This window comes from Dama dama, chromosome 8, assembly GCF_033118175.1.
Source record: "Dama dama isolate Ldn47 chromosome 8, ASM3311817v1, whole genome shotgun sequence".
Taxonomy (NCBI): Eukaryota; Metazoa; Chordata; class Mammalia; order Artiodactyla; family Cervidae; genus Dama; species Dama dama.
In genome coordinates this window covers 13,897,490-13,912,294 of record NC_083688.1, presented here as the reverse complement: position 1 = coordinate 13,912,294, position 14,805 = coordinate 13,897,490, and the positions used below count along the sequence as shown (strand labels likewise).

At 52.4% G+C, this 14,805-nt stretch overlaps 1 protein-coding gene across 1 annotated transcript in view; it reads left to right on the top strand.

Annotated features, from left to right (window-relative positions):
- Positions 1 to 14,375, top strand: part of SPOCD1 (SPOC domain containing 1) — a 28,525-nt gene extending 14,150 nt beyond the window's left edge. Inside the window, exons 2-14 of the mRNA XM_061147860.1 lie at positions 3,096 to 3,137; positions 4,128 to 4,304; positions 4,746 to 4,787; positions 4,948 to 5,008; positions 5,322 to 5,427; positions 6,206 to 6,365; positions 6,505 to 6,621; positions 8,179 to 8,304; positions 10,720 to 10,901; positions 11,216 to 11,351; positions 11,871 to 11,960; positions 12,539 to 12,725; positions 13,622 to 14,375. Coding sequence (XP_061003843.1) covers positions 3,096 to 3,137; positions 4,128 to 4,304; positions 4,746 to 4,787; positions 4,948 to 5,008; positions 5,322 to 5,427; positions 6,206 to 6,365; positions 6,505 to 6,621; positions 8,179 to 8,304; positions 10,720 to 10,901; positions 11,216 to 11,351; positions 11,871 to 11,960; positions 12,539 to 12,725; positions 13,622 to 14,289 — 2,094 coding nt within the window. The 3' untranslated portion in view covers positions 14,290 to 14,375. The remainder of the gene's footprint in view (positions 1 to 3,095; positions 3,138 to 4,127; positions 4,305 to 4,745; positions 4,788 to 4,947; positions 5,009 to 5,321; positions 5,428 to 6,205; positions 6,366 to 6,504; positions 6,622 to 8,178; positions 8,305 to 10,719; positions 10,902 to 11,215; positions 11,352 to 11,870; positions 11,961 to 12,538; positions 12,726 to 13,621) is intronic.
- The last annotated feature ends 430 nt before the right edge of the window (positions 14,376 to 14,805 follow it).

The following is a 14,805-nucleotide window of genomic DNA, read 5'->3' as shown; positions in this document are numbered from 1 at the left end:
GACAGAGGAGCCTGGCGGGTTACAGTCCATGGGGGTCACAAAAAGTTGGACATGACTGAGCATACACACATATTGTAGCATTAGTGGTTAAAGGTGTGGCCTCTGGAATCAGGCTGTGTTGTATGCTCAGTCATGTCTGACTCTTTGCGACCCCATGGACAGTAGCCCACCAGGCTCCTCTGTCATGGGGATTCTCCAGGCAAGAATACTGGAGTGGGTTGCCATGCCCTCCTCCAGGGGATCTTCCCAACTCAGGGATCGAACCCAGGTCTCCTGCATTGCAGGCCAATTCTCTACCATCTGAACCACCACAGAAGCCCAAGAATACTGGAGTGGGTAGCCTAACCCTTCTCCCCTGAATCTTCCTGACCCAGGAATCAAACTGGGGTCTTCTGCATCGCAGGCAGATTCTTTACCAGCTGAGCTACCAGGGGAAACCCCTGGAATCAGACTGCCAGGATTTAAATCTTAGATCTCTGGTTTACTGGTTGTATGACACTGAGGAAACTGACTAGCCTTTCTGCACCTCCATGTGCCTCAGTTTCCTCTTCTGTAAAATAAGGGCAATAACAGTACCGATATCTAACTCACAGCATTGTGGTGAGGATTAAGTGAACTAACATGGAGAGTATTCACAACAGTGGTAGCACATTGTCAGTGCTAGATGGTTAGCAAAGTGTTAGATGGTTATTTTTTCTCAATGCTTTTAGGATGTCCTTATCATTGCTGTGGAGCAGTTTCACTATGAATTTCACCTAAATTCGCTAGGTGTGAATTTACTTTTACTTAAACTTTTTGAAATTCACTAAGCTTTTGGAATCTGTAAATTGTTGTCTTTTATCAGTTCTGGAAAATTCTTAGTCATCTATCTTCAAATACTCCCTCTGCTCAGTTCTTTCCTTCTGGAACTTTGGTTTGAGTGAAATCAGTGCTTTTCACTCTGTCTTTTGTGTTTTTTTAATTGTGTTTCATGGTCTCTGTGCTGTGAATAATTTGGATAATTTCTTTAAACCTATCTTCTAGTTCACTAGCTTATTTCAGCTGTCTAATACTGTTTGGCCTATATATTGACTTTTTAAATTTTCATGCTTATTATCATATTTTTCATTTCCAGAAGTTGTGTTTGGTTCCCAACCAAATATGCTTGGTCTTTTATATGTATTTTTGCCCTTCATCATGTTTGGACTATAAAGAAAGCTGAGCACCAAAGAATTAATGCTTTTGAACTGTGGTTTTGGAGAAGACTGTTGAGAGTCTCTTGGACTGCAAAGAGACCAAACCAGTCCATCCTAAAAGGAAATCAGTCCTGAATATTCATTGGAAGGACTGATGCTGAAGCTCCAATACTTTGGCCACCTGATGCAAAGAACTGACTCACTTGTAAAGACCCTGATGCTGGGAAAGATTGAAGGCAGGAGGAGAAGGGGACGACAGAGCATGAGATGGTTGGATGGCATCACAGACTCGATGGACAGGAGTTTGAGCAAGCTCCGGGAGTTGGTGATGGACAGGGAAGCCTGGTGTCTGCAGCCCACGCACTTGCAAAGCGTTGGGCATGACTGAGCCACTGAACTGACTGATGTGTTTGACCTCACCCTTTCTTTTTTTCCTTTCTTTTTTGGCCGCACTGGGTCTTCATTGTGGTGTGCAGGCTTTCTCTAGTTGCGGTGTGCCGGTATACTTGCCCTGAGGCATGTGGGATCTTAGTTCCCCGACCAGGGATCAAAGCCATGTCCCTGCATTGGAATGCAGATTCTTAACCACTGGACAACCAGCAAAGTCCCCTCACCTTTTATTTATTTAAACATAGTATACATACATACGTTGTTATTCTTGTCTGATAAGTCTAGTATCTGAAGTCTTTGCTGGTCTGATTCTGCTGCCTGTTGTTTGGAACCTCATAGCACTGGTATGTGGACCCCTGAGAACAGGGGCCAGCCTAAAGGTTTTAAACTTGGGAAAACCATTTTTAATCTCTTGTCTGCTTTCCTTCCCAGGTAATCCTGTTTTCTTGTCTCCTCCCCTTTTTTTTTTCTCAATTTACTTTTTTGAAAGGCTGATTCATTCCCATGGTTTAAAAAAAAAAGTGAAAAACCTCTTTCCCAGCTCCCAGTTCCTTTCCTACTGGAAGCCTCTGTTACTAGGTCTTGTAGATACTTCTAGAGGTATTTTATGCAGATGCAAACAAATACAAATTAAAAATTCTGTTTCTTTTTAAAGCAAATAGTAGCACACTATACACATTGTTCTGAACTTTCTCATTTTAAAAATAGTATGTAATTGTAAAAGAAACACATGCTCATTTTGAATAACATAAATACCCAAGTGTCTTTGAGTAGAAAGTGAAAGTCCCCCTGGAATTTTCATTCCCCAGAGATAACCTGTATTATGCATCTATAAATATATATTTACATAAATTGGCTTATGTAACACATACTGCTCCATAACCTATTTTTTTCTTTTTCTCCAAACTATACAGCTTGACATCTTTCCATGAATCTTATCACATCTGTCAGTGCTTTCCACATAGCGCAGCAGTTAAATGCCTGGACTTTGGAGTCAGACAGAACTAGATTCTAATTCTAGCTCTGCCGCTTAGTAGCTACGGGACTTTTCAGAGCTGCTCTGAGCCTCAGTTTCATCATCTGTAAAATGGGGATAGAAATAATACATAGTCCATGGTGTTGTTCAGAGACCGTAGTAAGACCACGTTTGACATGCTCCCTCCATAGCCAGCTGCTTTATAAGCCCTTCACAAATGGTGGTTTTTCCTATGACTCACTCTTTTTAATGGCCACTTAGTATTCTGGCCTGGAGAATTTCATGGCCTTTATAGTCCATGGGATCGCAAAGAGTCAGACTGAGCAACTTTCACTTTTAGAATCCATAGTATGATATGTCACTATTTACTAACCATTCTCTTTTTGATGGACATTGGATTGTACCCCATTTTTTGGTTACAAATGCCAACCCAGCGAACACTGAATATACATCTTTCACCTTTGTGTGGGTGTCTTCTTATGAATTCATTGTTGGGGGGGTGGGGGTCACTGGGTCCTCTGAATTCTAATCTTTCTATCTTCTTTCTCCCCAAGGAGGCAATGAGAATGGCCCATGGAGTGAAGCTTGTGTGTTACGTAGGTTTTTGCTTTTTATTACTGCTCTTCTTTCTCCCTCTTCTGAGGTTTGGTGGGGTGGGAGGGGTCCTCCCCAGAGACAATCCCAGTCCCTCGCCCCTGCCTGCCCTCTTCCAGAGCATCCCCACTCCCTATGATGTGAATCTCAGACTTCCATTTTTCCCTAAACCTTGGAACCTGACCATTCATGATCATTTACTCAAGGATTAGTTTTCAGACCCATCTACTTTCAAAACAACTCCTGGTGACTTGTAATAAATTGGAAGAATCAAAACACACTTAAACGGGATAAAAGTCTAAAGAAAGAGAGAAAAGGGCAAGGAGAAGGGGAAATCTTGTTACTAACAACCCGTTACTCTACCAATCCTGGAAAGGTATAACTGCTAGGCTTAAAGTTAAAACTGAGCTTCCTGGCGGCCAAAGCAGAAAGGGGAGCAGAATAGGTTCTATAGGTCATCAGAAGACCCAGAACTACTCTGCACCTTGAAAGGGTCATGAAGGGCTTCCTCTTTGGGTAATAAAGGGATGATCAGTAGGCTTTCAGAGGGGTCATGGATATGTTCACCATGTGGCTGCTTCAGGGGGAAAAGGCAAGTCACTTACCCCCAAAAAGGGGCCTGACAGAGATTTTGAGAAAGAGAGGGTGGACTCAGAACAGGATATGAGCCCCTGGTAAGATGCATCTCTGGTCATAAGGGGAGAAGGGTCTCGGTACAGGGTCCAAGTAACATGTGAACATGGCTGGGAGGAAGGGTGAAACCGAGAGGATGAGAAAGAAGCCAGGCTTCTTTCCTGGGATGGAGGCCAGGCAGTCAACAAACATTTACTGAACCCTACTAAGTGTCGGGCCTTTTCCAGGCATTGGGAGTACAGGGGGGCCAAGATACACATGCTCTCTGTCCTCATGGAGCTTACAGTTCAGCGGGGAAGAGAAAGGACTGTAAATTGCAGATGAGGTTAGTGGTCTGAAAGGCTCTTCTCCCCTGGCAGGTTGGTTCCGAACGGGTGATCTACCTCCTGGGGGCCGTGAGCTACGGCCAGGCAGTGGGGCAGCTACCTCCAAAGCTGGAGGTTCTGGAGGACATGATGGAGGCCTACTCAGCCTCATCTGCCCAGAGGCCCAGAAGGAAGAAAAGGCGCACGGCCCGGGGCCGTGTGAGGCGCCAGGTACAGAGCAGGGTCTTTACACTGACGTCGCTTAATCCTGCTGGGAGGGACACATGGGCCTGTGGTTCACAGAGACGGGGCTGCAGCCCAGAGCGATGCCCTGACTTGCCCACGGTCACACAGAATGTGACAGCCAGGGTGCGTTAGGCGGTCATCTAGCCTGGTGTCTGTGCGCTCCTTCCCCTGCCCTGCTGAGTTCAGGAGCTTGACTGCAGCAAGGGAGGAAGGGAGGGCCCGTGGCCTCCATGCATTTGGGGAGAGAGTGGTCATGGACCTTCGTTCCTGGCCAGCTGGCATGTCCCTCCATTCCAAGATCCTCTAGCCACCTCCCTCAGGGAGGGGGGTCCTGGTGGCCTCTCTGGCCCCTTTCACCATCCCCAGGAGTCAGTCCCTGCACCCCAGGGACTCCCCCTTCTTCTCTGCATCCTCGTTCTGTTGCAGGTGGGGGTTCGTGTTCAGGAGGCCAGAGCTGAGTGTCTAGGGGTGAGTGCTCCTGCTCTGGCCACGCGGTCTCCCTTGCTGCGGCACGGGTCAGGGCGAATGTGGGGGTGCACAGGCGAGTGGGGAGATGGTGCCCCCTCACCCTGGGGCCGGGAGGCTGTACCCAGGGACACGGCCTCAGTTCCTCACCCTTCCCCCACAGTGTGACCCAGTGGAGGCTGAAGAGGAGGAGCCTGGTGAACAAGCAGGGGACGAGGACTTAGGTGAGGGGCTGTGGAGGGAGCCCCTCAGCAGCCGCCTGTCTTCCAGGAATTTCTGGGGACAGTCGGGGCTCATGCCCAGCTCCTGGCCTGAGCCCTGCCGGGACTCCTCTCCTCCCCCCACCATCTGCCTGCAGTCCTTCCCCAAAGGGGTAGGGGCTGCTGGCTGCCTGGACTCAGCAGACAGACATCCTAGATACCTTGGGTCCCTGAGGTGGGACCCCTTCCTTACCTCCCTAAGCCCCTCAGCCTTGAGCTGCCCCATACCCGTGCCCCTGAGCATCCCCTGGGAGCCCATGACTCTCTTTGCCTACAGCTCAGCTTCAGCCCCAACAGGAGAAGCCACCCCTGGATACTGGGGTGCGGGACACCGTGGTGCGGGACACCGTGGTCCGTGCCATGCAGGAGGCGCTGTGGAGTCGGTAAGGCCTTGCTCCACGTCCTCTGACACCTGGACATTTTGAAGGGCTGCCCTCCCATGTCCCACCCCCAGGGGCTGAGCCGTGTTCTGAGGGCTTCCGTGTGTACCACTAGCCCTGTTTTGTCCTATGAGGTCACTTCTCACACAGCAAGCCAGTGGAGAGCCCGATTTGAACTTGGGTCTCTCTGGCTGCAAGGTGGCGCTTTTCCTTTAAGCCGCTGCAGCTCCCAGTGTCTGCTCCGTCCTCGTAGATATCACCCACAGAAAATGCTTTCAGACACAGGGTGACTCTGTGCTGGGACCATCTCAGAGGTCTGAGCTCAGGGCTCTCATTTTACTAATGGTGAGACCAAGGCCCAGAGAGGGCAGGATTTTGCAAAGGCCACACAGCAAGTCAGTGGCCGATTCAGGGTTATATCCAGGGTTAGGTCTCCATCCTCTGCCCTGACCAGCCCCTTACCCTCCCACCCCCCACCGGCTTCTGCCCCTCCATCCATACCCTGGTTCACTGGCCAGGGAGAACAGGGGCTGAGCAATCGGAACTTGCTTTTCCACTCATCATGTGGTCTTGGCAAGCTCCTTATCTTCTCTGAGCAGCGGTCACCCATCTGTAAGTGGGGAATGATAATACTTGTTCCTCACAGGGTGAGGAGAGATGGGTTCACGTAGGAAAATGTTCAGAGTAGAAACCAGAGTTGGCCCAAACCCTGTTCCCCACCCCTGCTCGCGCTCGAACTCAGTGCCCTGGCCCTGCCCTTGTTCCCCTCCCCACCCCACAGCCTTCGGGAGCACCCAGACCTGGTGCTGAGTGAGAAGGTCGTGGAGGGCATCGCTGCTGGCATCGAGGCAGCCCTCTTCAACCTGACACAAGCCACCAATGGCCGCTACAAGACCAAGTACCGCAGCCTGCTGTTCAACCTGCGGGACCCCAGGAACCCGGTGAGCGGGCCTCCGGGCCAGGTGGGGGCCCTTTCCGAGGTGGGAAGCCCTGCAGTATCTGGGAGCCTGACCTGGGAGTGCCAGGCAGGGTTGAGGTTGGGGTTCTCCAAGCGGTGTGATGCAGCCCTTACCCCCTCAGGAGCTGTTTCTCAAAGTGGTTCACGGAGACCTCACCCCCCATGGCCTGGTGCGGATGAGCTCAGTCCAACTGGCCCCCCAAGAACTGGCCCGCTGGCGGGACCAGGAGGAGAAGAGGGTGAGTTGTCGGATCAGGTCAGGACCCGGCAGAGGGACTTGGGGGAGGCTCGAGGATGGAGCTGGAGAGACAGAGAGTGAGGAAGAAGGCGGTGGGACAGGGGAGCACAGGATAGACAGAAATGAGGAAACAGAGCAGGCGGACAGGGAGAGAGTCAGAGACTCTTCTCACTGGGGGGTTGAAAAGGGAAAAGAGGCAGAAATGAAGGGAGTTGGGGATGGAGAGCCTGGGAGAGGTGATGTCCCACGAGGTGGGTCGTCCACTGGCTTTTCTGTGGAGCTGGACTCGGGGTGTGTGTGTTGGGGGTGGGGGGACTGGGGATGATGGCCCAGACTCTGAAGTCCAGGAATATCATCCACCATCCATGGTGGGTAGATCCAGTGTGATGCCTCCGCTCTTGTTCCAGCCCCAGAAGTTCCAGAAAAGGCTGGATGTCTTCCTGGTGCCCCAGGCCCGGTGAGGATGCCCACAGCCTCCCACAGTTCACAGTTACACTCCCATACACTCTGTGTCTGTGGGTCTCTCCCTCCCTGGGAATGGCTCTGAGACAGGGAAAGTGTGGTGGGCACTGAGCCAGCTTTGGGAGATGTTTGTGTAATGGCTGTTGGTGGCCCAGTGAGAAAGACGGGGACTGACTGAGGGAGTGGGGCCCGTGGATGGACTGGGGGCACTAAGGCCTTGTTCTGACAGATACTAGGCTGGTTAGAATTAATGCGTGGAATCAGGTAGGTGCATCTTTCCACTGCAGTCTGAGTTTCTGTTGGGGCACTGTGGGGTCAGGGAGTAGGGTCATCTCTGTAAGTTGTGGGCCCACGCAGAATGAAAATGCGAGCACTTTGTTGAGTGATTAAGAATTTCAAGACGACAGCCTGGGGCCCTTCTAGAACAGAACCCTGGGCTACTGCATGGAACCCATGCCCACAAAGCCAGCCCTACAGGGAGGACTGGGCTTCTGTTCTCCAGGGGTTAGAAAGGGACAGACAGGCTTTCCGGAAACATTTCAGATAGGATGACATTGATCAACAATAAGGATCACAAGAAGCAAATACTATGAACTAGACTCCGGGCTAAGCACTCTATATAAGCTGTTTAATATGACAATCTTAATTTCATTTCTAAAGAACGGATCAACTGAAGCTTAGAGCCAAGAGCTTGCCCAAGGCCACACCACGTTGTGGGTTTTTATTAGTGGCAGCCAGTGGGCCGGCGGCTGTGCTTTCTTGATGACACCACACACACTTTCCAGGACAGAGAGTGGGTGGGATACATTCTGGGGCAGATTTGACTTGTGGGAGAAGGCAAAGTTCTGGAAGACTTCCTGGGGGAGGCAGGGTTTGAGTCGGAGGGTGAATGAGTGGAATATGGAAAGGTAGGGCAGGTGATGGAGGTCTGTCCGGGTTAGGGAGTGGCAGAAGTGGAGGTGTGGAGGAAGGGAACCGGCTGGCATGGCAGGGGAGCCACGGTGGAGGGGCCTCAGAGGAGGAAAGCGAGCACGTGGGCTCCTGGTGGCCAGAGTCCCCCCAACCCCAGCTGAGCAGGGGCTGCCCCCTCCACCAGGGCCTGGAGATCATTGAGCAGCTGCAGAAGGAGCCGTGTAGCCTCCCGGCCTCCAAGCTGACCCACAAGGGGGAAGTTGAGATCCTGCGGGACATTGACCAAACGCTGACCCTGGAGGACCTGGTGGTAAGTGGGAGCCTGACCTGGTGGTTGCCAGGCAGGGCCTGTACCCACAGGCCCCAGCCCTCACCTCCCCAGCTGTGTGGCCGTGGGGAAGTCACCTGACTATGCCTGAGGCCCAGGGTTGTCACTGTAAGTCGGGGAATGTTGGTTGCTGCACAGGGTCTGGGAGAGCATGGGGCGAGACAGCCGCCGGCACAGGGCCTGCCGACACCTTCTCAGTGCTGCTCCCCCCCGCCGAGGCGCCCCCTGTGAGGAGTAGTGAGTTCCGTCTCTGTAGTTCCCCCCAACCTCAGACACTCTGACCACATCCCAGGTTGGGAAGCAGGCAGGCCACGCTGTTTGAGGCAGTGACTTTTGGGAATGTAAGGAGCAGAGGCTTACTCTACTCAGAAGGACTGAAGGATGCTCCAGCAGGGAACTGCTTGGAGTCCAGGGCAGTCTGTGCAGCATGTCCTTTTATCACTTAGGGTCTGCCCCATCCTTGTGTCCATCCTGCTCCTTCTCCCACCTCGGCTCCTCCGTCTTGCACTTGGCCCAGCAGGGTGGAGCAGCCTTCCAATCAATGAAACCATCCAATCCATTGTCAGCCTCTTGCAGCCAATCGGAGTGCCTGCTTGGCTCACTTCAGTCACTCCCAGGAGAAGGCTGTTTTGGCTTTGGTTGGGTGTTCCATTGGTCGGATGTTCACCCTGGTCTAATCAGTGTGTGTCCAGGATAGGGGAGTGTTGGGCAGGTCCCTTGAGCCATGTTTCCAGGGGAAACGGCAGTGACCATGACCAACAAGAATCCCTACTCTTCTGCACCAGTATCCAGGCCAACAACCAGAATTGCTGGCAACGCAGAGAAGAGCCCTAAGGGTGTGTGGCTGTTCCCCAACCCAAACCAATCTGTGTTCCCTGAGAAAATGTAATGTAAATATAGGGGGAGGAGCCAGAGAGAGATGGGTAGAGAGAGTGGTTGGAGAGGAGAGGAGGGGAAGATGACACAGAATAGCAGTCCTTGCTCCGATTGAACACCTACTATGTGCCCCTTTTACAAACTGTCTCATTCAGACCTCACAATGAGTGAGATGGGTGATGCCTGTTTCCTGGGTGAGGCACCTCAAACCCAAGGTCGCTTGGTTGGCAGTGGGGGAGACTGGCACCCAGGCTGTCTGACTCCAAAACCTGAGTCTTGTCCAGTGCTCTAGAGGTGGTTTTAAGGCAAAAGTAAGTTTCAAGATCTTTTCAAATCTTCCTAAAGAAATGTTCACTGTGTGTTTAAAGCTGGTTCTATTGTAAGGTAAAAGGCTGATTTAGCAATGGGCATTAGGACTTTAAAAATGTTCATTCTCCCTGATTCTGTCATCTGCTTGTAAGAACTCATCCTAAGGAGGTAAATTGAAAGTTTAGGAAAATACTTTCTGCTCAAGGATGTCCTCAGTGTTATTTGTAATAGTGGAAGCCTGGGTATGACCCAGTTGTCATTCAACAGTGCGACAGTGGTGATGCGCACACTCCAGTCCACCCCGTGAGTGCAGTGTCTACAGGGATCGTATAGCATGGCATATGCCTCTGCTGTGGTTCATGGACAAAATGAAAAAACAGGCTTGCATATATGATCCCAGCTCCATTTTTTTTTAAGTGATTTGTTTATGTATTTGGCTGTGGCAGGTCTTAACTGCCCTAGGGGTCTTCATTACAGCCTGCTGGCTTCTCTAGTTGTGGTGTGCAGGCTTAGTTGCCCTGTGTCCTGTAGGATCTTAGTTCCCCGACTAGGGATCAAACCCACATCCCCTGCAGTGGAAGCCAGATTGTTAACCACTGGATCACCAGGGAAGTCCCCCAGCTCTTTTAGTAAAAGGATTCCCAAAACTTTGGGTATAGATAAGCTATTATAAAGGAATACCCCAAACATCAGCAGTTGTTTCTGAATGGTGAGACAAGGAGTGATTTTTTGTGTTTTTTTAAAATTTTCAAATTCTCTGTGTTTCCTAAATTTTTTGTAACAAGTTTGTGGTACTTTCGTAATTAAAGAATGTATTATGCTGATGCTGTCTGGAACTTTCTGGCCAGCATCTGCCCAGCTAAGGCCAAGGTAACCACCCAGCCGTGAGACACCTCTCCTCCTAGCACCGTCCCCCCAGCCCTGAGCTCTCTTTTGCTCCAGCTCTGGAGCAGAGGCCTGGTTTACCATATCCGGGTCCAGTTCCCCCTGTGACTGCAGAACTACTGTGTGACCCTAGGCAAGTCCCTCTGTTTCTGCATCTGGAAAATGGGGACACTGTTCCTCACACGGCTCTCAGAGATTCAGATGAGACGAGGGGTGTTTGTTTAGAAACATAAAACCACATCGCTGAGGCCCCCATACACCAGGAGGCCTCCTGACTTCCCCAGCCGTCTTCCCAGCCCACCCCCTCTCTCCTCTTGTGCCTCCCAGGGACCCATGGTATCCACAGACGGCGGCCCACTGGCCCTGCCCGCCACATCGAAGGACAGCTCCCTCAAAGCAGCCAGGAGGATGGGGGATGAAGCTTTCGAGAAAGCCCCAAGCCAAGTCCCTGTGTCCTTTCCAGATATGCCCCCAAACAAGAAGAAGCCTCCAGCAGAGCACAAGGACAGGTGTGGGGAAGTGGGCAAGGAGGTGGGCAACCCAGCAGGGTGGGTAGGCGAGGCACCCACTGGGGCAGCAGACAAAGCCTGGGCTTTTCCATATGGCCTTGGGCAAATCTTGCCTCTTGTTGGGCCTCAGTTTGCCCATCTGTGCAGTGGAACTAATCACCCCCGCCTACTGGTCTCCACCTTGTAAGGCCTTACTTGGACCAGTGTTCCAGCACTCACTGGGGTCACAGGGCCTTCTCTGAAAACTAAGGAGCTGCTGGGGAAGCCCTGATGACCTGCTCTGCCTGGCCCTGTCTCTCTGTCCTTTCTTCTAGGCTCCAGATGCCTGCTGGGCCCACAAAAGCCCTGCCCATGCAGCTGCCCTGGGAGGGGTCTCTGGACATGTTCTGCATCAAGCGGTTCCGGGTCAAGGCCCAGCTGATCTCAGGACACAGCTGTCGCCTCATCCAGGTACTCCTGCCCTGCTCTCCAGGGACTCCCTTGCACACTAACCAGCCCTCTCAGCTACACACACCGCCATTCATTCATTGACACACTCATTGTTCTGAAACAAATCGTCAGCACCCTGTCTGTGCTTGACCCATACTAGGCACAGGGGCAAATGAGATGCCAGTCCCACTTCACACATGGCCAAAGGACTCCCTGTAACCCAAAGCATAAAGCAGGAAGGACGCAGGACAAGGTCTGGTGTTTCCTGGTCAGAGAAAACCAGGAGTGAGTGAGTGATTAGCTAAAGCATTGGATAAGGAGTTAGAGGAGGGAGGGAGGGGTTTCTGAGAAGCTGCAGATTGACCAGGACAGGCTGTAGGCCTCCAGGGGTAATTAGGGCCTCAACAACCATGGTGGGCCCTGATAGACTGCCTGCCCATCCTCTTGGCCACAGGCTGTAACTTCCGGGTAGCTGGTCCTGAGTCTGCCCTAAGTGGGTGGGAAGTTGGGAGGCTGACTGGCCGTCCTACCTGCCTGCAGGCCCTGCCGCAGGTGATCCGCTCTGCAAGCTGCATCGCCCCTGATGCTGTCTGGGACTTTCTGGCCAGCATCTGCCCAGCTGAGACCAAGGTAACCACCCAGCCGTGAGAACCACCTCTCCTCCAAGCACTGTCCCCCCAGCCCTGAGCTTTCTTTTGCTCCAGCTCTGGAGCAGAGGCCTGGTTTAAGATATCTGGGTCCAGTTCCCCCCCAGTGACTGAAGACCTCCTGTATGACCCTGGGCACGTCCCTCTGTTCCCACCTCTGAAAAATGGGGACACTCTTCCTCACGCGGCTTTCAGAGGTTCAGATGAGACCAGGGGTGTTCACAGGAGCAAAGCATGCTGCTGCTGCTGCTAAGTTGCTTCAGTCGTGTCCGACTCTGTGCGACCCCATAGACGGCAGCCCACCAGGCTCCCCCGTCCCTGGGATTCTCCAGGCAAGAATACTGGAGTGGGTTGCCATTTCCTTCTCCAATACATGAAAGTGAAAAGTGAAAGTGAAGTCGCTCAGTCGTGTCCGACTCTTAGCGACCCCATGGACTGCAGCCTACCGGGCTCCTCCGTCCATGGGATTTTCCAGGCAAGAGTACTGGAGTGGGGGCCATTGCCTTCTCTGGGAGCAAAGCATAACTGTTGCTAAACCTGCTCTCCTTCCTGCGACTGCAGGATGTCTGCGTGGTCAGACTGTGCCCACAGAGCTCTCGGGACACCCAGAACTGCCACCTGCTCTACTCCTACCTCAACAACAAGCAGCGCCACGGCCTGGCCGCTGTGGAGCAGGTGAGGGTGGTCCTGCTGCCCCTGCCTGCCTTCCAGCCCCTGCCCTCCAGGCTGCGCCCTCTTGGAGGTCCAGGTGAGTGACCGATGCCCCTCCCAGACCCCGCCTTCCCTTGTTTGGTGACCAGATGGGCATTTATGACACAGTCACCCATTTCTGTGGAGGCAGGCACGTCTCAGCAGGGAACTCCCAAGACAGGTGCATGTGAGAACAGATTTGTATACCACTTAGTATGAGACAGCGTTCTGAAAGCTGTACTTACATATTAATTCAGTCAGTCCTCAACATTACCCTATCAGAATGGTACTATTAGTTTCTTCATTTCACAGATGAGGAAACTGAGGTAGAGAGAAAGCAAGTGACTTGTCTAGAGTCACAGAGTCAGTCAGTAGCAGAAACTGGGCTCCTAACCACCACATAGCCTCTCCAATAAGGCTGATGAGAAATTAACCAGCAAGTCACGTTTGACTCAAACACAGCAGAGCAGAGGCAGGAACCAGGAATAATTGGCTGAAAGCCAGACCTAAATAAAAGAGGAAGGAGGGATGTTCTTACCACAGCTGTCCTGGGCCAAGCTTGGCTTTTGTGCATGGGGAGCCTCCAGGGCGTGACTCCAGGAAAGCTTGGGAGGGGGGATGGGGTATCAAGGAGTGGGATGTGCCTATTCCTGAGCAGAGTGTTGGATGTTTCTGGGCTACCTGATCTGGAGACACTACGGTAGAATCACGTAGTCTGGAGATCAAACTATCCATGCCTCATTCTCAGCCAGTGAACCCGTTCTCACACCATGAGAACCAGTCTTAAACCCTCCTACTTACTTTTCTCAGCCCTTCTTGGGCCCCATCTTACTGCTGGAAAGCTCTCTTGGGGTCTAAGCTGTAGACCTCTTGGCCACAGCCAGAATGCAGTTTCTGGGGGCTGTGAGTTCTCTCTGTCCAGGCCTTTGGTCTCTTCCCCCCATATTTCTCCAGGCCTGGAAGTCACTCACTCAAGCCTGTTGCTGGCTGTGCTGCTCCCCCAAACAGAGCTTCCGGCCACGGAAGGATCTGGCGCCTTGAGGGGGAAGGTTCGCAAAACGGTCTCCTTCAACAGAAAAGTGGAGATGAGATGCTACCAGCCAGAGGACAAGGGACCACATGTGGCCCTGAAGGGCTCCTCTCCCCCAGGGGCTGCTGTGCAGCAGAGCCAGGGCAAAGACAGCCTGGCTCCAAGGGGAACTTGTGCTTGGCAGAGACCACCCAGAGGCAGGGGGAGTCTGTGGAGAGAGCCTGAGACCTGGCAGGGTTCTGGGCGAGGGCCGTGGCTTGCAAAACCAGGCTGGTGCCAGTCCTGGCATCCTTATTCAGCATCACCAGCTGGCCATGACCAGCACCGCCACAGGGCTTCCTGTCCCAACCAAGCCCTGCTCCAGCATCTCGAATCCCTGGTGGCCATGACGCAGCAGCTCCAAGCCTCACTGATGTCCCCAGGGCAGGAGGAACTTTCCCAACCCCCTGCTCAGCCTCCCACAGCCCCTGGGACTCTTGGCCTTCTTTGCCAGCCCCTTGCAGCTCCAGAGCCCCCTGGCCCAGCCCTGGACTCCTCTTTGGGCCCTACAGATGGAGCTGGCACTAATAGTCCCCTTCCTGGAGAGACCTGACCCTCATTACTCATAGAAGAGGGGTTTTAATTCCCCCACCAGTGCTGAACTCTTAAGTGTTCCAGGGAGAGCAACGGACATAGGAGGGGGAGGGTTAGCTGTTTAAGTTTCCTGTTCTGCTATTTGCTTGGTGTTGATTTTTGGTTTAATAAAGAATTTGGCAAAGTTGAGACTGCATCTGCTGGCTGGACAGGAGGGACCCTGGGACTGGCCCTATGTGGGTTGGGGTGGGTGTATCTGGAAGATTCTGTGTACAGGTGTGGCAGAGCTGAAGTGCTAGGGATGGGGGAGCAGGGCAACTTTGCTTATCTGAGGTCCTGGGCCATCACTGTGCCCCAGGGTTCACCTGTTGCCATGGTGGGCTCTGGAAACATTTTTATAAGTATTTTGAACTGGGTGGAAGAAGAAGTGATGGGAGAGAGGACAGCTCTAGGTTGAGGAGAGAGAGAGAAATGAGGTTTTTGAAAGGGCATTGACACTTAAAGATTGTTAGGGAGAGAAGGAGAGCAAGTTGCA